We start from the raw sequence: 26,412 nt of genomic DNA, 5'->3' as shown, positions 1-26,412 counted from the left end.
TCCTCTCAAGTTTGAATTACTCAACTGGTGCAATTGTCAGCGTTTCCAATTATAAAATTTGTTTTTCCAGTGTGCTCAATTACTGCACTATCATCCATTTATACTTAATATAAACATTATGAAAGTCTAAACTGATGTTTATATTCAATTGTTAACAGCAGACAGTTTTTTATTTTTGTCCTCTTCAAATCCAACGTGGAAATCTGCACAACTAAAATTCTTTTTTTCTACTGTATTGCCACCCATTTATACTTGATATAAACAATTTTATTTTTATTTAGTTTTATATTTATCTTTATTTATAAACATAAATAAAATACATTTATATTTATATATACAATTATATAAACAATTTTATAAGCATTGTGTTTTCAGTGCAGAAGTCACAAAGTAACTTATAGACTGTTACAGTTAGGTATTTAGACATGATGTCAAGATCACATAAAGGTCTTCCTGATAGCAAAATTGAGGGACAGACCTTTCTGAAGAAACTGAGAAGAAAAAATTACCTTTTACAAATAAGACAATTTCTGACTGCTTCACATAGTTTTATTGGGTTTCAGTTTCACTAAATGAATTAAAACAGTTTTTATTGCCAGACAGAATTAAATATTTCAAGAATGTAATTAGCAAGAAGAAATTTCTGCACATATTTTGGATGTTGAATCTCTGCTCATCCACAAAGAACAAACAAAAGGAATTCGAAGTAGAAGCTCTGAAGTAAAAAATATTTTTGATTATCTGGATAAAAAGTTTTGTGAATATTTTCTTCCAGGATGAAATATTGCATTAGAGCTTTCAAAATGTTTGTCATACTGTTTATTATATATTATTTTGTCATGCTGCTTGTTAATATATTAGTTTGTGTAAACTCAAATATAAATAATTTTTGAACACATTTTAAACTAGTAATTTTTTAGATTACTAGAGCTTGCATGAGCAGGACAGTGAAAATAATGCTGGCCTGCAAAGGGTTAAAATACAGCTCAGTAACAAAACTTTTTTTTTTAATTTCTATTAATAATAATTTATAGCATTTTGTCTTTGCCTTACCTGAGAATAAATAGGATACTTTGAATAAAATTCAACAATGGCATCTACTTGCTGACCATATGTGGATAAATGGAATTTATTACAAATTTCCTATCAGAAAAGACATTCAGATATCCCAGTTTCTCAAGTATATTTCAAATTTATTCAAAAAAAAAAAAATGCATCTAAAATCATATTTTATTAATTAAAATCAGAATCAGATAACCATAAAATAGTTAACTACCACCACTTATATTCTTCACCACTTATTCCAGATATATTCTAAGCAAAATTACTCCTATAATTATTAATTAACTTTACTTAATTTCAAGTATAAATATTCAGCACTGAAAAAATTAGATGTAACCACTAATTTAGTAATGGTAGAGGCAAATTGGTAGCAAGAAAGCAAGCTTATACAGCATCAGCCAAAAAAAAACACTTCCCACATCACCTGTGCATTCCCTCAAATAGTTTGTCTAGTTCTTCCTTAAATTTAATCAGACTACCCATCTCCCCAACATGGTACTTGGGGACTTTGTCCTTGAGGATTGACACATATAATTTCTCAGGTATGACATACTAGGGCTTGCTATTTGAGAGTCTAATGCTGATGGAACTGTTATTCAGGTGACACTTGAGTCAAGTGGACCAAATTTCGATGAAGTCAAGTTGACAACCAATTATCTGCTGGCACTATCATCCATCCACTTTGCAGTGGTGGGACTGTTAGTAACACTGGGTATAACCCTGTATGCAAGTCTTGAAATACTGCACTGAACATACTGGAGATGACCACTAAGGTGTGAACCAGTGCAAGGAGGGTTTGAGGTGTGGCATCCACCCCACATAGAGGAATACTACCCTCTGTGTTATCAGGCAATATTCGGTGGTAGATGACTCTCATAAACCAGAGCAATACCACTGCTTATTGGAGGCTTGAAGTGGTGAAACCATTTAGTCTACGGAACAATGTTCCAGCAAGCTCCCATTGCTTCCATCATTCATTATGGTCTTTTGAGGTTATGGGCATTGTGGCAAGGTCATTGTCCCAATCTTCCTTAAATTTCAAGGGTACAGCACCAAAACAGTGTTTGCAGGCTAGCCACTAGATAGTACACTGAACCAATTCTCTCTTAGATGCATCCGGATGAACTAGTGTATAATCTCATTGCCTGTAATCTGTCAGACAGTGACTGGAGGGAATCTGAGTAGTGTGTAGGTAGGGGACATTGTGAAGGCCACATTATGTCAAGGAGCTGGGTATGTTCTTACTGTGTGTATGCCATATCCAAATAATTCACTACTTCATACAACATGCCCCCCCACCTTTTCGTTACTACTGAATAAGTCTTGAATTAGTCAAACTAATACAACAAACTTGTCTGCAAAAAAATCTGAACCTCCCAAACACTGTCTCATTCATTTCACAAATATATGTGGACTCCTTTCCAATTTTAATGATGTCAATTCCAGCTAACGGTCTGCCAAGACCCACTTACTTTTTCTGACAGAATGCCAATTATGGACACACACGCTTCTTGATTAGACCAGGGTTCGAGCCCGTCACCACCAAATATGGAGGATGCGGAAAGGTCAGGGAATGACCACAGCATATCCCCGGAGCAATATGGCCTTAGTTGCTAATGCTCCTTAAAAAAAAAAAAAAAAAACCAAACAAACCAATTACAGACACAATACTTTATTCATATTCTCACCTTATCCATTACTCTGTGTAATATTTCTGGTGGTAAACTTTCAATTTCATCATAATGTTTTGTTTCAATTGCTCAAGTGTCCAAGGACTGTTTACAAAGACTGGATTTTAAGAAACCCCATAAAAAGAAATCACAAACAGGTAAGTCTGGTGATCATGGTGGCCAAATTTGTTTCCAAATTTTCCTAATTTGGCCACCACAATCACAGCCAATTTGGAAACATTATTTTAAATGTGCCCATGGAAAGTCTTGCAGTACACATTATAGCACTGCACTGTTGAAACCAGACATAAGTTGACTCTTTTTTGGTGAAGAACTTCTCTTAAAATTCTTGCAGCATGTCTGCAAATAGGGCTAAAATTAACAGCTGAACCTTTAGAATTTTCATAAAAGTGTACGGACTGATGATGATGCTGAAAGCAGATGCCCAAAATTGGTAACTTTTTGGATGTGATGGAGTTGTTCATGAAGGTGACATGGATTTTTGGCCACCCAATAGCTAAAATTTTGTTCATTTATATACCGATTCAAATGAAAGTTGGCCTTGTCACTCATGAATAAAAATTATATTAAGTTCGGATCATCATTTACCCTCTGTAGGAATAGATTGCAGAAATTCAAACATGTATCCAAATCGTGAACAAGTAATGATTTAACCATTTGCATTTTATAAGAATGGACTTTAAATTAATATGGAATATATCGTGTACATTTCATTCCGATATGTTCAATTCTCTTTATTGATGACTAATAGATATTTGAAGACTCTGATTCTTTCAATATTTTCTGGAGTATGTGTCATACACATCCGGTCTGGAGGTTTCACATCTGTTATAGATGCTGTTGTAATAAATTTGTAAATTCAATGTGTTATGGTCTTTCAACTTGGAAAACTACCATTTCTTCAAATGTTGTAGAGGCATCTTCTTTGATAGCATCAGCAAATGCAGGACATTTATTTCTATTAGTTTATATTCATTTGTTATCAGAGGAGGCTCGTTTGTAGATACTGCAGCACCCCCAAGCTTTTTAAATCTAAATATACAGTCAACAGAGTTATATGAAATTTTGTGAAGAACAATGAAATGCAATGAATATTTCTATTAACAGGTCGTGCATATAGTACATATACTCATCCTCTATTTCCAATAATCATTTCAATAATAAATGAATAAAAACACCAAATAATTTTCAACTTTGAAGTATAACCGTAGGTGGAACTGTGTAGTGCACATTTTGGCCCCAGTGGTCCAATCAATGCCTAGTTAGCAGGTTGCCAATACGCATTTTTTAGAAATGACAAAACAAGGCAAAAGGAACAGAGGAGTGAACAGTGCAGATCTGAACAGCACACCAAACTTGAATGAAAAAGTTATTAATCTATTTTCAACAAATAAAAACTGAAGAATGCATTTTATTTTTAAATAAAATTCAAGATTACCCAAGTCTGTTAATGGTAAGTGTCCAGTTAAAGTTTTGTAGTATTTTTAACTTGCTTATTATTATTATATTATCTATGTCTACATGCTTTATAACCAAGGCAATTTAATGTAACTATAAGAAGCAGCTCCCCCGTACATCAGAGTCACGAGCCGCCACTGTTTATTATTTGTAGTAATATGAAGGATTACTGCTGATAATCACATCAAGGGTACTGCTTCCTCTTGTTGCCTCTCTAACATGTTGTTGTAGAAAACAGTCATCCAATAACTGCTTTCTTGCATCATATGCCACCACAACAACTATTAACAACAATTCATAATAGACAAGTCTTAAATCCAGACAAGTCTTAAATCCTCCATTACAAGACATTCTGATTTACTTCTTCAAACAGGCCTCTGGGGTTGGGTAAATTCATATTGTGATTTTAAATGTTTCTCACCAACCACGTATTAAAATAAGACATGGAAACTGGAATTTTAAAAACTATGTACTACTATATATTAAAATAACTTTACAACTAAAAAGGATAAAATACATTAAATATATATATACATCGAATAAAATACATTAAAATACCGGGTTAAGAGCGATAAAACCAACTGCAGCTTTCGAAGGCTCCTGCCTTCTTCTTCAGCGGTAGCTTCCTTGTACTGCGGTGCATCTTAAGTACCAGCAGGTTCACGGTTTAAATCACGTGTTTCATCGCCATGTGTTCTATTCTCCTGTGTACTGGGACCGGAAGCGGCTCGGGAGTGCGTCATATGAAATCGTTCATTCCTTCTGAGGACCGTAGCCTCAAAGAGGGGATGAATCCGCAAACCTTTGTCTCTATTGATGTTCTCTGTCGAACTAATTTGAAAGTGTCTGCAATTCTGCCCAGACACGATAGGAGAGAGTATATGATGAGAGCCTTGTCGATCAATTCGGCCCTGGAAAGATTGTGCAAGGCTCAAGGGGTAGAATTTTTTTCAGCCTGGACTGTACTTGTTAACAGGAGAGATTGCTTCTACAGGGATGGGATACACTTAAATAGAAAGGGTGCAAGAATATTTGCTGATGCTATCGAGGCAGTGTTAGGTGGGTCGGAAAACTGCTAGCTTGGGGGGAGACAAAGACCAATAGATTGACAGTAGCCACTGGCAGAGGTGAAAGAGATTCTTGCACTGCTTCTATTAGAATGAGCAGAAGCCTGAAAAACAAGATGCACGGTATTTCAGAGACTGCTGGGAGCCATTGCGGTACAAGTAAACACATGGGTTGTGTTAGGGTAGCTAAGAATAGAAACAGGTGCAGGTATACTTGCGTGTACACCAATGCTAGGAGTTTAGTAAATAAATTTGATGAAATTGAGGTATTGCTCAAAACATCAAAGGCAGATATTGTTGGGATATCAGAGACGTGGTGTCACACAGATATAAGGGATGCAGAACTGCAATTTGGGGAGTACAACGTCTACAGAAAGGATAGACAGGATAGGAAGGGGGGAGGGGTTATGCTATTAGTTAAGAAACACATAAAAACCAAGGAAGTGAAGCCAGTCGACATCGCTGGACAGTGCAGTGTTGAGTCAGTTTGGTGTGACATAAGCATTGGAAGATCAAAATTGAGAGTAGGAGTGTGCTATAGGCCTAATGACTCTGATGAGTATAATAAGGAACTGTACAGGGAAATAGAGTGGGCCAATAAATCAGAGAGTCTTATAATGGGAGATTTTAATTTCCCAGATATTGACTGGAATTTGGGGGCTGGTTACTCACACACTAGCAGGGCTTTTGTGGATTTATTGGATGATTGTTTTCTACATCAGCATGTTCGGGAGGCAACTAGAGGGAGTAATACTCTTGATTTGATTATCAGCAGTGATTCTTCATGCATTAAGAATCTGCAGATAAATGAACCACTAGGTGGCAGTGATCACAGTGTGCTGAAGTGGGATTTACTCAAAGAGGTAACTACCATTAGGGGTAAAGGGAAGGGTTATTGCTTCCGTAAAGGCGACTACGATGGACTGAGACAGTATTTAAATTCTATACAGTGGGACCAACTGATGATGTTCTCAACAGCAAATTCAAAATGGGAAGCATTCAAAGAACTTATCTTGGAAGCTACTAGGCTTTACATACCAACTAAGAAATATTGTTCAAGTTTTAGGCCAAAATGGATGTCAGATGAACTAATGAGGCATATGGCAGAGAAGAAAAATGCATGGGATACTTACAAGTTAACACATGACACAGAAGCCTATGATAGATACAAGTTGATATGCAACCAAGTTACAAAGGAGGTTAGGCAGACGAAGGCAGATTATGAGAAATCCTTGGCAAGGGATGCAAAGAAAAACAGCAAAGAGTTCTTTACTTATGTAAACTCTAGAAGGAAGGGGATGAATCAGATTGGTCCACTTGATATTGATGGGTCATCTGTTGATGATCCTGCTCAGGTAGCTAACAAACTAAATGAATATTTTGCATCGACATTCACACATGAGGAGTTATTCAGCAAGGGGAATGCCAGAGGTGTATTCAACTCTAGCAGTAAGCTACAGAATCTTGAAATAACTGGGAGTAAAGTGGAGGAGAAACTGTTGAAGATAAACACCAGAAAGGCACCCGGGGTGGATGGGATCTATCCAGTTATATTAAAGGAGGCAGCAAAGGAAGTAAGCAAACCCTTAGCCATAATTATGAGAGCTTCCTTGGACTCAGGGGAGGTACCCATAGACTGGAAATGTGCAAATGTGATCCCAATTCACAAAGGAGGATCAAAGGCTGACACAAGTAATTATAGACCTGTGAGCTTAACTTCTGTTCCAGGAAAATTAATGGAGGCACTGGTTAAAGAAGCACTGCAGGATCATTTAGACAAGACTTCAGTTATAGCTCAGACACAGCATGGTTTTGTTAAGGGGAAGTCTTGCCTGACCAACTTGATTGGATACTATGATGCAGTCACAAAAGAGCTGGATGCAGGGAATAACTTTGATATTATATACTTGGATCTTAGAAAGGCTTTTAATACTGTTGCACATGGAAGACTGCTACACAAATTGGAGCAGTGTGACATTGGAGGCAAATTGCTGCTATGGATAAAGGGGTGGTTGAGGGGGAGAAGACAGAGAGTGGTAATCAATGGACACTGCTCATCGTGGACTGATGTTATTAGTGGAGTCCCTCAGGGCTCAGTGTTGGGTCCATTGTTGTTTTCTGTATTTATAAATGATATTGATGATGGTATATCAAGCTTAATGTCCAAGTTTGCAGATGATACAAAGGTTGGCAGGGTTGTCAAGGACACTACTGACACTATGCTGCTGCAACAGGATCTGGAAAGGTTGAGCAGATGGGCTGAGAGGTGGCAAATGAAGTTTAACATTGACAAATGTAAAGTACTACACATGGGAAACAGCAACCCCAGAGCAACGTATCAACTCTGTGGTACTACACTGACAGTGGTAGAGAATGAAAGGGACTTGGGGGTGGTTGTGCAGGCAGATATGAAGTTCTCTGAGCAGTGGAGACGGGCTGCAAGAGTAGCTCATGGAGTATTGTCAATGATATACAGGAATTTTTCCAGCAGGGATAAGGAGGTGATTGTTCCATTGTATAAGGCAATGGTCAGGCCACACCTAGAGTACTGTATACAGGTCTGGAGGCCTCATTTCAAGAAGGATGTAGAGCTGCTGGAACGAGTACAGAGAAGGGCAACAAGATTAGTGAATGGAACAAAGGAGTGCTCTTACGAAGAAAGGCTTAAGTTTTGCAAATTACAGTGTCTGGAGACTAGGCACCAGCGAGGTGATCTGATAGAGGTGTATAAAGCCTTGAATGGTTTAAGCATGCTCAATGCTGATGGGATTCTTCCTCTAGCTCAGAAAAATCACCTGAGAGGGCATAAATTCAAATTGAGGAAAGACAGATGTAGGATAGACGTGCGGAAATTTGCCTTTAGCCAGCGGGTGGTTGGTTGGTTGGTGGAACAGACTGCCATCCCTTGTGGTGGAGGTTGATAGCCTAAATAAGTTTAAGGCTCAGCTGGACAGGTATTTTGAACGAACAGAGGGGTGAAGTGGAAGTGGGTTTTTTTTTTTTTTTTTTTGGCTGATGTTGCATAAGCTTGCTTTCTTGCATCAAATGCCTCTACTAATGCTAATGCTAATGCTAATCTGCAAACTCTCGAGCCACTTGCGGTCCCAGAACCTATGTGCCCAATCAGTGATGATAGCTTCATCCGGGGAGATCTGGTGTTGCTTCTCCTAAAAATGCTTGGCCATGGCAGACTTACCATAATCTGCATTCCTTATTGCCTTAGTGTGCTCCCCCAGCCATTCTTTGAGATGGTGCTTTGTTTCCCCTACATAACATTCCCCACAATCCGAGCATTTAATACTATAAACGACCCCACTAGCATTCTCTTTTTGAATGGGATTTTTTACTTGTGACACGATTGTGTGCAGCTTCCGGCCTGGAATCTGCACACAATGCGTCTGATAATTTCTTAGTATCCTAGTTATATGCTCAGTTAAGCCCGGATAGCAGGGAATGTATGCAGTGGCTACTGGAGTGAAGGGTTCGCCTCTCCTCTGATTTTCTCCAATATACTTTTGTATAATCCTCTGGGGGTAGCCACACTTTGTAAGATCCACCGTGACACATCATGTTCTTTCTTTTCTATCCTCGGAGGTACTACAGTGCGATTTTGCCCTGTATATTAACGCTCTGACCACACTGTTCCTGTGATGATTGGTCTGAGCAGAATTATAGTGTGAGTCAGTGGCGGATTTAGCACTTGAGAGGCCCCAGGCGCAATTAAATTTTGAGGCCTGAGACACAATTCAATTTGGAGGCCCCCCCCCTCTAAATACTTTCGGTACCACTACAGTGTGCATTCTACGTGCACATTTTTACTATAGCGCGCGCTCTAGATTTGGTGTTGCGGTTTTAATCATTTTGGTTGTGCAATTCTTTCATACATATTTTAACTAATGTTTAAATGAAAAAATGGCACAATTAAGCATTAATGATAATACGTATTCTACTTCAGATTCACTTAGTTCGCATAGATATTTCATATAATATGTAGGGATATTCGCATAAGAGTTTACTAACTTCTCATATTAAATTATAGTTTTATTCAGTAACGGTAATAATGATGAGTGTAAAAATTAAAAATGAAACAATTTTATTTTTTTTTTTTGTGACCTGAGATTTGAGGCCCCCTCTATTTAAGAGGCCCCAGGTGCACGCCTCATGTGCCTGTGGGTAAATTCGCCACTGGTGTGAGTACTGGCCTTTACACATTGGTTTCCTGTAAACTTTAGTTTTTAGTTGTTGGCCTTCCCTACAGACCAATACATCTAGGAACGGCAAAATTCCTTCTTCCTCTACCTCCGAGGTAAATTTTATGAATGGGGAGAAGCCATTTAAAAAATTCACCACTTCATTTTCACTCTCCTTTTGAATAATTGAGAATGTATCATCCACATATCTCTTCCATGGGTGCATAGGGAGATCTTGACCATTAAATATTCTAGCCTCAAGCTCCTCCATAGCTAGATTAGCTATAATCCCACTAATGGGGGAGCCCATGGCTGTACCGTTAACCTGCTTATACATGATATTACTAAAAATCATGGTGGTGCTTGAGAGGCATAGTTCTATACCTTTACAAATATATTCTAAGTTTAATTGCATTCTACTACTCAAGGTGCCATCATTCTGTAAGGCCAGAGAGTTTGCGGATTAGTTCGACAGAGAACATCAACATGGAAGGTAGTACAAGGAAGCTACCGCTGAAGAAGAAGGCAGGAGCCTTCGAAAGCTACAGTCGGTTTTATCACTCTTAACCCGGTATTTTAATGTATTTTATTCTATGTATATGTATATTTTATGTATTTTATCCTTTTTAGTTGTAAAATTATTTTAATATATAGTAGTAAACACATAGTTTTTAAAATTCCAGTTTCCGTGTCTTATTTTAATACGTGGTTGGTGAGAAACATTTAAAATCACAATATTCTGATTTACTGGCCCACTCTACATTTATTCATTAAACTCATCACAGTCACTGGGCCTAGAACACGTTCTTACTCTCAGTTTTGTTTTCCCAGTGCTTATGTCACACCAAATTGATTCAACATTACACTAGTCACCCAAGTTAACTGGATGCTTCTTAACTAAGAACAAAATCCCTACTCTCTTGTCTGTCTTTTCTGTACACATTTTACTACTCATATTCAAATTCTCAAGCCCTTATATCTGAGTGACACCACATCTCCGATATCCTCACAATGTCTGTATTTCATAACTTCACCAGTACTTCAAAATCATCAAATTTATTTATAATGCTCCTAGCATAGTGTATGTGCAAGTATACACATATCTGTTTTTACTCTTAGTAACTTGAACACAGTCATGTATTTGCTCATTCTACGAAGACCCCAACAGTTCTTGATATCCCCAGCAATTTGATTTCCTGGCTGCTACATATTCCAATAGAAGCAGTACAAGGAATCCCTTGCCTCTCTGCTTACGGCTGCATTAAAATAATTGTCTGTGCATCCCCCCTCATATGGCAGTTTTTCCAACCCACTTAACACTTCTTTGATAGCATCAGCAAACATTTTTGCACCCCGTTCTATTTAAGTATGTGCTGTCCCTGTAAAAAGTCTCTCTATTAACAAGCACAGACCATGCTGAGAAAAATTCTATCCCACAAGCCTTGCATAGTTTTGCCAGGGCCAAATTTGATTTACAAGCCTCTCATCATGTACTCTCAAAAGTTAGAAGCAAAATTTTCTGCACAGAATTGCAGACAATTTTGATTCTAACTTGTGCTTTGTCTCAACATTGCTATATTTGTTAATTGAATCCTCAGATCTACTTTTAATATCATTAGTACCAAAATGTGTATAACAAAATCACCCTTTGTTCTCTTAAAAGATAATCCTATTCTCCGAGACATCAATTTAGCCCCTGGCAGACATAACCTGGTCCCATTACACCTGTCCTTTTTGCACAACATATTTATGGTTTCCTTGACATTCAAGTCACCAACCATAACTACTTCCTAGGGGACCAAGGATCTCTGCTGTGGAGGATGTCATTATGTTGTCTGATGTTGGAGCACAGGCTCAAGCATTGAGCTGGACAGCTGAATACATAATGAATTGTTCTCTTTTAATCCTCTGAATGCTTCAACCCTATTCTTCAAGCCCTCCTATAAGTTCATCAGAATACTGAATTTGCACTTAATCTCCGAATGCTCTTTGCAACACACAACATAAAACATCCCCATATAGCTGTATCATGTCCTTCTAAAGGTCTTTTTGCAAAGAGGATACCAATAATACATAATATAATCTTGATTTGTTGCAGAACTGCCCTTAGAAGTTTACCTCAAAACCAAAGCATTCCCATTGCATTGAGCCCTTTTCTTTGCTTCTCTAGTATGAGGCATGATTTTATTCTAAATTTAATTTAAAAACAATTAGCATTAGCATTAGTTGAGGCATATGATGCAAGAAAGCAAAATTATACAGCATCAGCCAAAAAAAAAAAAAAAAACCTTCCCATTTCACCCATCTGGTGACTGCAAATGTTTGTCTAGTTCAGCCTTTGCATATGAAAATGATAATGCTACATTAATCCTGCTCATTTGATGGCAGTACAAACTATGCTATTTTAAATAATATTACTTACTACATGATAAAGTGTAATAAAATCACTTTTGTATTGCTATAAATTTATCATTTATAGACCAAGTAAATACACCTCTGATATTACTATCATTAGTAGTAGTAGTAGTGACAAATGATGCAAGAAAGCACGCTTATGCAGCTTAAATGACATATATGAAACTTAAATTACTCAGCTGAAAAAACTGCTGTAGCTGAATTGACAGTTCATCAAAAAATAAGCAAAAAATTTTATTCTGCATTAAGTCATGAAATATCAGAAGATGGCAATAAAAGAAGATCATGTATTATCACTTGCCATCTTCTGATATTTCATGACTTAATGCAGAATAAAATTGCCTATTGCTCTTAAACTGCCTAAGATGCCAGTTTAAGAGCTCTTTTACCTTAGGCAGTTGACTGTAAATTTATTTTCCATTAGCAGCTTTAAAGAAAACAATGGCGAAGGTAAAGAAAGCCAACACGTGAACGGCGAGAAATGTTGGATAACTTACACGGAAAATTAGTTTGCCAATACAGCACTCTAGCGCTGCTTGCTTGGTAAACAGATGGTAGGTGTTATCGCTCTTGAGCAAAGTCGAGAATGATATATTGATTGATTGGCAGGCATGGCAAACAATGTGCTGATTGGTATAAGAACACTACACACGATAACATCAGCTTAGTATCACTTTAGTAGCACTCAGAAGCACTAATGGTAACTTGTCCTAATCGCACATGCCATAATGAATGCTTTCCATAATGTTGAAAAAAGGTCAGGTTACTTCCGCTTGAATCCCATGGGAGCTTGAACCCCTCCAAAGTGGAGGGGTTAACCTAACCTTTTTTCTTTAGAATCACAGTCATATTTAGAAATACATTCTTAGAAATATATTTTTATTTTCTTGTTCAATAATATGCCCTAATGGTGAAAAAAAAGGTCAGGTTTCCTCCACTTGAATACCATGGGAGCTTGAACCCCTCCCAAAGTGGAGGGGGTAACCTAACCTTTTTTCTTTAGAGCGGACTAAGCACATAAATTGTTTATTAACAAAATATTAATAAACAATTATTACTGTACTTGTATTTTTAAAGACACTCGTGCAGATACACATGTATCATAATGTCAATCAACACCTCAATAGCTATTCACTATATATATATATATATATATATATATATATATATATATATATATATATATAAAGAATCTTTCTTTCTTTTCCTATTATTTCCTAACCTAATGTTTAAGGTTAGGTCACGAAATATAAGCAAACCTTTTCTATTATTTCCTAACCTACCATTTAAAGTCAGGTTACAAAATATAAATCATTGATAGGACACCATGGGCTTTCCTTGCCAACCTCTCTACAATGCTTAGAGAACTTCATGTCTGACTATACCGTAACACCCAAAGTCCCTAACCTCCATTACTGGCTTTAGTTGAACTGCACCAAGTGTATAAGTTATTTTGGGGTTACTGTTCCCCAGGTGTAATACCTTACACTTTGCTGGATTAAAGACCTGGATGATTAAAGCTGGATGAGACCACGCAGTGTTTTAGGCTGAGTGTCTGATAACACACAGGTATCCTGTGTGTTATCAGACACTCAGCCTAAAACACTGATGGATCCAATATCTCTCTGTTACAGAAGATTTAGGAGAAGTCCGGTTGGCCTGCCTCCCTAAAATCCACTCATGCACACCTTCTCGATGGTAAGCCCTGTTACGTCACTTAGGTGGCAACGAATGTGTAGAGTGGTTCTCTTCAAGATGCCTGGTCAGCATGAAGAGGAAAAGACCAACCCCTCCAGCAATATGAAAGCACGACGAAACAATTGGCCCTCAGTCCCCAGCAGCTTTCACTCTCCCTCTTACGGCAGCGAGAGGATTAGAGTGGAAGCAGAGGGTGCTAAGAATCTCTGGGTACGACCAGGCTGCCATGCACGGAAACTGAACTTGGCCTGTTATAACGTAAGAACACTCATCGGTGAAGACAGGATATTAGAGCTGGAAAAGGAATTAGAAAATGTGAATTGGAATATCATCGGTTTGGCTGAAACAAGAAGAAGAAATGAATCACTTATAAGTTTATCAAGTGGAAATCTGCTGTACACCAATGGAAACAGTGAAAGGAGTGAAGGTGGAATTGGGTTTCTGGTCCATAAAGATTTTAAAAACAACATTTTGGAATTCAAAAGTACATCACCAAGAGTGTCAAGACTAATACTCAAGATTTCTAAGAGATACAAGCTAAAGATTATAATGATTTATGCACCAACATCGAGCCATGATGATGAAGAGGTTGAAGAAATGTACACTGAAATTGAGAGTCTTCTAGATGAGCAGAAAACCCACTACACTATTATTATGGGAGACTTCAATGCTAAGGTTGGAAAAAGACAAAGCAGCACAGAAAGGGGAACTATAGGAAATTTTGGAATTGGTGAAAGAAATGGAAGAGGTGAAAGACTTGTGGAATTTGCAGAATCTCAAGGACTGTCAGTAATGAACACTTTTTTCAAGAAAAGGGTGAACAGAAAGTGGACATGGAAGAGTCCAAATGGATTAACTACTAATGAAATCGACTTCATCCTCACTAATAGAAGATATATTGTGAATGATGTCACCGTCCTGAATAAGGTAAATGTTGGAAGTGATCACAGAATGGTAAGATGTACACTTGATATAGATGTAGGAAAGGAAAGGAAAAAACTGACTCGAGTAAATAATACAAAGGTCTTTGAGATAACAGAAGAGGAGAAAAAGCAGTATGTACTGGAACTTAAGAACAAGTCTGAGCTTCTGCAGACTGCTGAGGAGCAAGATATCGATGAGGAATATTACAACTTTTTGAAAGTGATAAAGCCCAAGAAACCTATAGGGAAAAAGAAATCCAAAGAAGAAAAAATTAGTCAAGAAACACTTGTCATGATGAACCGAAGACGACAAATGAAAAGCAAGAAAAACACTGACAGGGAGAAAATGGAGTATACTGAGTTATGCAAAGCCATTAGAAAGAGACTCAGAGAGGACATAAGAAGATTTAACACAAGAAAAGTAGAACAAGCATTAAGGGAAAACAAAGGATTTAAATCAGCAGCCATGAGCAGTAATACAGAAAGACAAATGATACTGAAACTGAAGAATAGCGATGGTGTACTTATAAACAGCAGAGAAGGCATAATTCAAATAGCAGAAGACTACTATAGAGAATTATACAAGGAGCAGGGGAATGATGCCAGCAGTGGGGAAGATGGATTTCAAAGTAGCAACACATACGACATACCCAATATTCTTCCTGATGAGGTAGAACATGCATTGAAGAAAATGAAGAATCAGAAAGCCCCGGGGGAAGATGAAGTTACTGTAGAGTTGTTAAAATTGGGAGGAGGAGACATAACACAAAAACTGGCAAGGCTCTTCACAAAGTGCATTAGAAAAGGTGTGACGCCTAAGCAGTGGAATAATGCAATCATAGTTTTGCTGCATAAGAAAGGAGATAAATCAGAAATTGGAAATTATAGACCAATTAGCTTGTTATCCCACATCTACAAGTTGTTCACAAGGGTCATTACTAACAGATTAGAAAGAATACTGGATGAGAATCAACCGAAAGAGCAAGCTGGCTTTAGGACAGGATTCTCAACTATGGATCACCTTCATGTAATATCACAGCTAATGGAGAAAGCAAATGAATATAAAACACCATTATGCCTGGCATTTGTGGATTATGAAAAGGCATTTGACTCCATACAGTATAAGGCAATGTTTCGGGCACTGGAAAGACAAGGCATTGATACCCCATATATTATGATTTTGAAGAAAATATACGAGAGTGCTACCTCCTTTATTAGACTAGACAAAGACAGTAGGAAATTTAAAATTGAGAAAGGAGTTCGACAAGGAGACACAATATCTCCGAAGCTGTTTACTGCTGCCCTTGAGGAAGCTTTCAGAAGATCAGACTGGTCGCAGAAAGGAGTCAATGTGAACGGAGAGTACCTAAACCATTTGCGATTTGCAGATGACATTGTGGTCATAAGCCATGATCCCAAAGAATTAGAGGAAAATCTTAATCAGTTATGCACAGCTAGTAAGGATTTTGGACTAAAGATGAATATGGCTAAAACAAAAGTAATGATGAACAAGTATGCCACAGAAAGGGAAATAATGATTGAAGGAGCAGTAATTGAAAAGGTGGAGTCATATACTTATCTGGGACAAGTTATTAGCTGTAATAATGATAAATGGCTGGAAGTCAAGAGAAGAATAAATTTTGGATGGATAGCATTCAGGAAATATAGTCACATACTGAAGAGCAATATCCCAGTTTGTCTGAAACGTAAAATAATGGACCAATGTATACTCCCCACCATGACTTATGGAAGTGAAACTTGGGCACTCACCAAAAGAATGGAAGAGAAGCTGAGAACCACACAGCGAAGAATGGAACGAATCATATTGGGAATAAGACTGTTAGATAAGAAGAGAAACACATGGATTAGGCAACAAACTCAAGTAAAGGACATTCTTATCAAAACTAAAGAACTAAAATGGTCTTGGGCAGGACACATAGCTCGAAGACATGATGACAGATGGACTAAGAAAATAACAGAATGGTATCCAAGAGGAGCTAGAAGAAAACCTGGAAGACAAAGGCGGAGATGGATAGATGAAATTCATGAGTTTGTGGGTAGTAAATGGATGTCCAGTGCTCAAAACAGAAGCAACTGGAAAGTTGCTGGAGAGGCCTTCATCCTGCAGTGGATTGAAAATGGCTGATGATGATGATGATGAGACCACGCATATTTGTGAATGAATGAGAAAATTTTGGGAGATTTAGATGTTTTCACAGTTAAGTATGTTCTATTAGTTTTACTATTCATGATGTAATCAGTAGTAACATAAAAGTAGAGGGGGGGTGACATATGAAGTAATGAAAATTTTGGATATGGCACACCAACAGCAAGAATATATCCAGCTCATCGACATATCCCAGGGGCTCACATCTGGTGAGTATTGGCTTGGCACACTCAGGGTCCTGAGCTGGATATCATTATTCTTCTTTCTTGGTGATTCTCTTCTACTTCAGACTCTTATTTTCTCTCTCTTTTCCTCCCCCTCTCTCTCTCTCTCAGGGTAACTCAGAAATGTTTTTTTTCGCTGGTGCAGCAAAAGCCTCAGGCTTCCTTGAACCATATGGCTAATAATAATAATATGGCCAGCAATGCTGGCCATATTATTATTATTAGCCATATGGTTCTCCATTGTAAAAATATTCCCAGCATCCCTCACCCATTAAGAATATGCTTTTGAAACTAGATCACTTTGCACCTAACTAATCGATCATAGCTATCTATAAATGAACATCAAAAATTAACATAACATTGTATACATGAGTTGCTGCTGACTTCCTGGATTTGTTTTGTTCCAGGGCATCTACTTGCCTTTTCAGTGCTTCAAGCATGTCCTAACACACCAAATTTTAACTTAAGATCATCAATCACCACACATCTAGCACACAAAAATTCTTCTTCATCTGTTGTGCTTGGAGTACTGCAGACAAATGAAATTACCTCCACACACACAGCCATGACAAGCCACCAGACTTACAATCTTATCTCTAGTGATAAAAGACTAAATTTAAATATACAAGTTTTTCTAGATACTGCTTGACTAAAACCTATGTAAGTTTTACTGGATATCAGCTGATATCCAAAAGTCCTTTAAATTAAGATGTCACTTAAAATGAAAATTAGCAGTAAACTTCTTAAAAATTTACCTGAATTTTATCCTTATCTTTGATTTCCTGACTTGGATGGACAGCAAGCAATTGGATATAATAATCAGCAGGGTTATACATACTTGGACACATATAGCCAATACTGATAAATAGAGTACCAAAGAATTATCATTACTAATCTTCAATGGATATACTTATATGCCCAACCAAAATATAAAATATCTCAAAAAAAATAAAATAATAAAAAAATAAGATTAGTTAAATATATCCAGAATTTTTCCTAAACTACACTTCACTGGTTATATTTAACTATTCTAGTAAGATATAAAATATGATACCATATAAATTATTTTTTTATCATCATTAGGGAAATTTTTGCAGAAACACTTATTCAGTCAAATAAGTGTTACAGGGTTATATCCTTGGATATGTGCAAATGTCTCTACTATTCATCAAGGGGAAGATCAAAGGATGAACTGAGTAATCAGAGACCTGCAAGCATGATGTCTGCTCCAGGGAAAATAATGAAGTCAGTGGTTAAAGAATTGCAGTATCATCTTGACAGAAATGGAGTTATAAGGAAATCACAGAATGGATCTATTAATGGGAGATCTTGTGTGACCAAGATGATAGCTATTATAATGCAGTAACAAAGGAAATTGGTCCAAAAATAATTTTTACATCATCTAAGTATATACTTAGATTTCAGAAAAAACTTTGATACTGTTCTTCATGAAAGATTGCTATACAAATTGGAACAGTGTGGCATTAGGAGCAAGTTACTACTGTGGATAAAGGGATGGTTGAGTGGGAGATGACAGAGAGTGGTTATCAATAGGCACTGCACTTCTTGGAATAATGTTATTAGTGGAGTTCTCCAGGGTTCAGTGCTGGCTTACTGTTATTTTCAATAATTATTAATGATACTGATGAAGGCATATGAGGCTTAATGTCTAAGTTTGCAGATGATACAAAGGTCGACAGGTGGTTAATGAAATAATCAGAGCAACAAGATCTAGACAAATTATGCAACTGGGCTGAGAAATGGCCATTTCTCAGCCCAGTTGCATAATTTGTCTAGATCTTGTTGCTCTGATTATTTCATTAACCACCTGTCGACCTTTGTATCATCTGCAAACTTAGACATTAAGCCTCATATGCCTTCATCAGTATCATTAATAATTATTGAAAATAACAGTAAGCCAGCACTGAACCCTGGAGAACTCCACTAATAACATTATTCCAAGAAGTGCAGTGCCTATTGATAACCACTCTCTGTCATCTCCCACTCAACCATCCCTTTATCCACAGTAGTAACTTGCTCCTAATGCCACACTGTTCCAATTTGTATAGCAATCTTTCATGAAGAACAGTATCAAAGTTTTTTCTGAAATCTAAGTATATACTTAGATGATGTAAAAATTATTTTTGGACCAATTTCCTTTGTTACTGCATTATAATAGCTATCATCTTGGTCACACAAGATCTCCCATTAATAGATCCATTCTGTGATTTCCTTATAACTCCATTCCTGACTTTGAGCCTTCACCAGCTTCACTGATCAGTCCATTCCTATAAAAGGGAGGGTGTTGCTAATGCAAAACAAACTCAATGTACATTCTCTTATGTGTGTTGCCTGAGAAAAAGTAAGGATACCATCAGCATTTAGTTACTCCATCCATTTTAAGCCTTGAACACTTCAATCAGGTCTCCTTGAAGAAGACTATTTTACAAGCACTGAAATTTGCAGAACTGAATTCTTTCGTGGTAAGGGTATCCTTTTTGTGTCCTTGACTAATCTGGTTGCTGTTCTCTGCACCTGTTCCAAGTCATCCACATCCTTCTTAAAGTGAGGTTTCCAGACCTCTTTGCAGTGCTCCAGATTGTGTCCTAACCATCATTGTATACATTGTGACAGTCACCTTGTCCCTCTTTCCAAAATTCCTGGATATCATTAACAAAACCCCACATTCTCTCCTAGCACCTGTCTGCACTGCTCAGAAAATTTCATGTAGTACTGTACAATTAATCTGTAGAACTCTTTCATTCTCCACTACCTTGAGTGTGACACCACCAAATTATGTTATTCTGGGATTACTGCCACCCATATGCATAACATTTGTCAATGTTATGCCTTTTTCTCAGGCAACACACATAAGAGAATGTACATTGAGTTTGTTTTGCATTAGCAACACCCTCCCTTTTATAGGAATGGACAGATCAGTGAAGCTGGTGAAGGCTCAAAGTCAGGAATGGATGATATAAGATTGTAGCTTGCACACATGACAATCAGTTTTTGAGTGTCTGTGAGGAAGAATGGGTAAGCATCGCAATCTTTCTGACGTTGAATGTGGAGTGATTGTAGGGGCAACATGTGTAGACGTCAGTATTTCAACAACTAACATGCTCCTATTCTGTGGTGTCACAATTCTATCATGACTGGTTCAACAGCAGTCAAGAAACCAGCCAAAGCTCACACATTGGACAGCCACGTGTGGTTGATGCCCACGGTGAGAGCAGATCTTTTCTCATAACACAGCAGTGACACTTCACAGTGGCCTAGCCAGCCAGCCACCCACCCAGTACAACGTAGGAATTGTGAGACCAATATCCACATTGACTATGCACCAGACATTAGTTAGTATAAGCTATGGCAAGACACAAGACATGCAAAGTCAATTTGAAAAAGGTTGATTGCAGGATAGATGTGCAAAAATTTTCTTTTATCAAGCGAATTATTGTGTTTTCTAACAAACTACCATCTGGTGTAATGGAAGTGGGTAGTTAGAATAAATTTAAGCAAGAACTAGACAAAAATTATTAGAGGAGATGAGTTGGATAGTGTTCCCCCCCCCCTTCTTGCTGATGCTTTATAAGCTTGCTTCCTTTCATCATTTGCCACTGCTAATAACAGTGGTACAATAACACTGAACAGATGACAGTAATTATTTTCTGTAAAATAATTTTTACTGTAAAAAGAAGTAGAGCTCCAATGACAAAATTCATTTCCTTGGATTTGTCCCTCTCACCAATGCTACTCAGGCTGAACCCACAGATGTTTTACTTAACAAGCTTAAGGAAATAAATATCTGTATTGAAGATATAATGGGTTAAATAATGAAAATAAAGCAAAGACATATCTGTGATATTAATCCCTAAGCATTCTATGTTCTCTGCAGCTGTCACTTCAATATTGTAGTGAATGAAGCGACATTATCATCCTTGGAAGTAACATTCTTTGATGCTATTCAAAAAACATATGTAGTCTTTTTCTGTTTTAATGTGTCAACGAGATGTGTTAAAGAAAGAAATAATGTGTTAATGTGAATGGTGCATTACATTTCAGGCACAATTGATTTTATTTTTATATTAATTGAATTTGTTCTTTTTTGTGATTAATGGAAGTGAAAAGTAAATAAATATTTATCTCCTTATTAATTAATTACTAAGATTATGACTTTATAGAACACTTAATAAAGCTTTATAGTTTTATGTTCTCTAAACTTTGCCATTCCGTTTAATTATAACTGTATAATATTTATTACTCTTTTTCCACATAGCAACACCATATTCATGATTCATACATACACACACAAAGCATATATGGATTGTCTAAAGTTAACAGCATGTAATGCTATATTGTTAGCTTTAGACAATACATACATGCTTCATGTGTGTATTGTTATGTAAGAATTGTGAATATGGTGTTTCTATATGGAACAAGAGTAATAAATATTATACAGTTTTGATTAAACAGAGTGGCTAAGTTTATAGAGAACATAAAGCTATAGAGCTTTATTAAGCATTATATAAAGTTATAATCTTAGTAATTAAATTAAAACTACATTTAAAATAAAAATTCGTTTTTTCCATACAAATTGCATGGAGAAAAGAAATAATAATTGCCATATTTCTATTTGTCTGATTTTAATGAAATATGGAACTGCTCAATAACTATTTATAAATGGTCCAAATATAAAATTTCATGGAAATCTATTCACTGGGAGTCCCTCTGTTACATGTAATTGGATGAACAGACAAATGGACATAGTGAAGACAATAGGTGTATATGCATATACACACTCAGTGGTCACTAAATTATGACCACCTGTCTAATACCATGTTGGTCCCCCATTTGCATGGATAACAGTCGCTCTTTGCCTAGGCAACGATTCCACTAGGTGTCTGAAGTGTCTGCAGGGATCTGCAACTATACTGCCTAGAAGGTGCTTTGCATAGTGTTGGAATGGATGACAGTTGCATGTTTATATGGCTCATTTCCCATTCAAAAACATCTCACAGGCGTTCAATTGGATGAGATCAGGCAAATGAATTTGGAGGTCAATCAAGATGGATGATATCTTCACTATGCTCCTTAAACCACTCGTGCACAGTGCAGGCTTGATGAGACGACATATTATCATCTTGGAAGATCCCATTTCTTTGGGAAAAATACATGCCAGGGTGCACATGATCTCCTAAGAACTGTCAATAGACCAGTGAATATCAGTACACACACACACACACACACACACACACACACACACACACCATGGGTCCTACTACTTTCCAGCAAAATATGCCCCATATTAAGCAACTACTACCACCTGTCTGGATAGTGGACACCATGCATGATGGGTCTGTTGACTCATGTTGCTTGCTCCACACACATAGATGAATCCAAATACCTGGTGAAACACACGTTGGTGTGTTTCACCAGGTATTTGGATTCATCTGACAAGCATTTCCAGTGTCCAATCAGCGAGTTGTTGACACCACAGCATTTGCCATCAATGATGATTGGTGGTGAAGAAAGGGTGTCTCTTGGGTCATCTACTGGTGGAATCCCATATGTCTGAGTGTGTGGCACATTGTCATTTGGGATACTGTTCTTGCATTCCCCAAATTGTATTGCGATGCTGACCGTTGCACAGTGACCTGCAATTGAGCCCGTACAATGCACTACACCCTTTGCTCACCATGACCTTCAACCTTGCATAATCCTTTACAGTTCTGTTGGTGGGAGGTGGTTTGACCCTCTGACCCCATTCTTTGTACATTTTAACCACTGTGAGCCATGAACAACTAACAAGACATGCCATTTCTGATATGGAAGCACCTGACACATGAGCTCTCGCAATCATGCCCTTTCGAAACTCCATAATATCTTTGCTAGGTCCCATAATTATTATTTTATCACTTTGACTTGAATGATGAGATGAAAATTATCACTGCTCTAGTGTATGAAGCTGTTCAGCTTTTTATTCTGTGAGCTATGGAGTATAGTCCATTATGGATGGAGTCGTCATAATTCAGTGATCACTGAGTGTATATGTATGTATATATATGTGTGTATATATATATATATATATATATATATATATATATATATATATATATATATATATATATTTGTAAATGCACCTAAAAAGTTTAGCTCTGAAACTTCTCTGTACAAGATGGGCTAGTTCAATTTATGCAATTCAACCATTTCATTATCAAGTAGGTGAAGATTATGATGCTCTACTTGCCTACCCCACTTCTACCTTTATCTTGCCATCATATGTCAGATGTGATGGCAAGATAAAGTTAGAAGTGCCAAAAATAAAACTCTGTGATTTAAAATGTTTGTCTTCTTTTGTTGTTTTCTCTAATGATATCTAGTCCATTAATGTTACCGGCAATATCTTTAAGGGTTTGCAATTTGATTTTCTTATTGTAATTCACACATTAAACAAAGTCCTTACATATCTGCAGTTACTGATCTGATGAGTGGGTTTTGTAATGTAACGAAAGATGCAAGAGAATTAACAGAAGAATGGGAAAAAAAAAAAAAAAATTGCAGCCATTATCAACCCACTGCAGGATGGAAGCCTCCACAACAATTCATGCTGAGGGAAATGGACCATAATCTGCCACGCTGGTCCAGTGCGGGTTGGCAGATCGACCATATTTAGCAGTCAGGGGCTTGAACCCCGGTCTACTCAAAGAGCATGTGCTACTGCACTTCCGCGCCTGACCACTAAGCTACATAGTTCTCCAATTCCCAATTGCCCAGTCATAGTGGTAGACAATACAACGAGTCTGCTGATAAACCAATCAATGATTCAGAGCTCAGATATAAAGCTGAATTTTTCAACTGTGCATTGGATACAACAATTTATTCAGTACAGAAATACAGAAATTAGCTGTTTTATGAAAAACATAGCTAATTTCTGCATTTTTGTTGAAAGATTATACTGACAAACTCATCCATATGGTTTGTTCATGATGAAGTTATCATGATGAATTCCCTTTCTGAACATATTCATAGTCTGCATCTATTCAAGAAGGTGAAGAAGATGGGCACATTTATTATAATTACATATTTAGCATTACACTTATTATAATTATTTTTATTATAATCTGACAATAAAAAGAATTAATACATTTTAATTACTGATATTTTGGTTGAGCAAATTTCTGTGCTATACTCAACAACACATTTTTGACAATATGGAGAAGCATGACTTTGGGAATGACAGCAGTTAACTTGGTGATGGTGTCCTTTAGTAATTCAGTTGAGTGAGGATTGTTCACAAATCTCTACTTTTTAAGGTATTGCTACAGAAAAAAAAAAACTATCAAGAGAGATCTAAAGTGATTTTATGGCCAGAGTTTCTTAGGGATTTAAGTGATCTTCAAACACAGATTTCATTGTTTGCAGTGCAGTATTGCATCCTTGTTAGAAATACCCTTCTCAATATTTTTAATATTGTGCAGTTGGTTCCTGGACCTCTCTAACATTTCCAGATATCATTAAGTGTTGACTGTTTGACTGTTATTGATGTTATGGAGCATCAGCATCTCAGGCCATATTTGGTGTTGACTGTTTCTATAAAGAAAACAGGCTTTACAGAACAATCAACTTTATAATCATCTTTACAGGCAATATTTCAAGACATATGAGCCTTGAAATAGTGCCTAAATTCCTGTTTATCTTTTGCGAAGGAATTGATTTTTAAATATTATTTCACAATAAAGTACCTCTGTTGTAGGGTTAACACCACAGTCAATATTCTCTAAATGATTTCATTTTGATATACAAGTTATGAGAAATCAACTTTTTGTTTAGTATTTAAAAGATTCCAAGCATCCAAAAGCATCTATCTTCCTTGTATTTAAATTCCATACTCTCATGGCAACTGCTGGATGCCAGCAATAGCCGTTGAATCTTGATGCAGAGCTTTAGTTTCACTGGCTTGGCAGAAACTAAATGCAAACAGTTAATAAGAAAACAGACATTTGTGTTGTGTCTGCCAGACACAATATGAACAGTATGATGCAAGTGATGGGTCAACTGTTGATGATCCTGCTCAGGTAGCTAACAAACTAAATGAATATTTTGCATCGACATTCACACATGAGGAGTTATTCAGCAAGGGGAATGCCAGAGGTGTATTCAACTCTAGCAGTAAGCTACAGAATCTTGAAATAACTGGGAGTAAAGTGGAGGAGAAACTGTTGAAGATAAACACAAGAAAGGCACCCGGGGTGGATGGGATCTATCCAGTTATATTAAAGGAGGCAGCAAAGGAAGTAAGCAAACCCTTAGCCATAATTATGAAAGCTTCCTTGGACTCAGGGGAGGTACCCATAGACTGGAAATGTGCAAATGTGATCCCAATTCACAAAAGAGGATCAAAGGCTGACACAAGTAATTATAGACCTGTGAGCTTAACTTCTGTTCCAGGAAAATTAATGGAGGCACTGGTTAAAGAAGCACTGCAGGATCATTTAGACAAGACTTCAGTTATAGCTCAGACACAGCATGGTTTTGTTAAGGGGAAGTCTTGCCTGACCAACTTGATTGGATATTATGATGCAGTCACAAAAGAACTGGATGCAGGGAATAACTTTGATATTATATACTTGGATCTTAGAAAGGCTTTTGATACTGTTGCACATGGAAGACTGCTACACAAATTGGAGCAGTGTGGCATTGGAGGCAAATTGCTGCTATGGATAAAGGGGTGGTTGAGGGGGAGAAGACAGAGTGTGGTAATCAATGGACACTGCTCATCGTGGACTAATGTTATTAGTGGAGTCCCTCAGGGCTCAGTGTTGGGTCCATTATTGTTTTCTGTATTTATAAATGATATTGATGATGGTATATCAAGCTTAATGTCCAAGTTTGCAGACGATACAAAGGTTGGCAGGGTTGTCAAGGACACTACTGACACTATGCTGCTGCAACAGGATCTGGAAAGGTTGAGCAGATGGGCTGAGAGGTGGCAAATAAAGTTTAACATTGACAAATGTAAAGTACTACACATGGGAAACAGCAACCCCAGAGCAACGTATCAACTCTGTGGTACTACACTGACAGTGGTAGAGAATGAAAGGGACTTGGGGGTGGTTGTGCAGGCAGATATGAAGTTCTCTGAGCAGTGCAGATGGGCTGCAAGAGTAGCTCATGGAGTATTGTCAATGATATACAGGAATTTTTCCAGCAGGGATAAGGAGGTGATTATTCCATTGTATAAGGCAATGGTCAGGCCACACCTAGAGTACTGTATACAGGTCTGGAGGCCTCATTTCAAGAAGGATGTAGAGCTGCTGGAACGAGTACAGAGAAGGGCAACAAGATTAGTGAATGGAACAAAGGGGTGCTCTTACGAAGAAAGGCTTAAGTTTTGCAAATTACAGTGTCTGGAGACTAGGCACCAGCGAGGTGATCTGATAGAGGTGTATAAAGCCTTGAATGGTTTAAGCATGCTCAATGCTGATGGGATTCTTCCTCTAGCTCAGAAAAATCACCT

At 37.3% G+C, this 26,412-nt stretch overlaps 1 protein-coding gene across 1 annotated transcript in view; it reads right to left on the bottom strand.

Annotated features, from left to right (window-relative positions):
• The window catches only part of LOC150087169 (protein white-like), a 207,307-nt gene that overhangs the window by 53,873 nt on the left and 127,022 nt on the right, over positions 1-26,412 (bottom strand). Inside the window, exons 10-11 of the mRNA XM_090372390.1 lie at positions 17,651-17,753; positions 1,054-1,143 (exon numbers count right to left, since the gene is read on the bottom strand). Of these exons, the coding sequence (XP_090228516.1) occupies positions 1,054-1,143; positions 17,651-17,753 (193 nt within the window). The remainder of the gene's footprint in view (positions 1-1,053; positions 1,144-17,650; positions 17,754-26,412) is intronic.

Source organism: Mastigoproctus giganteus, chromosome 4 (genome assembly GCF_048544385.1).
Source record: "Mastigoproctus giganteus isolate SK-2022 chromosome 4, ASM4854438v1, whole genome shotgun sequence".
NCBI classification, from domain to species: Eukaryota; Metazoa; Arthropoda; class Arachnida; order Uropygi; family Thelyphonidae; genus Mastigoproctus; species Mastigoproctus giganteus.
Note: the sequence above shows the minus strand (reverse complement) of the source record. Positions and strands in the feature narration are given on the sequence as shown.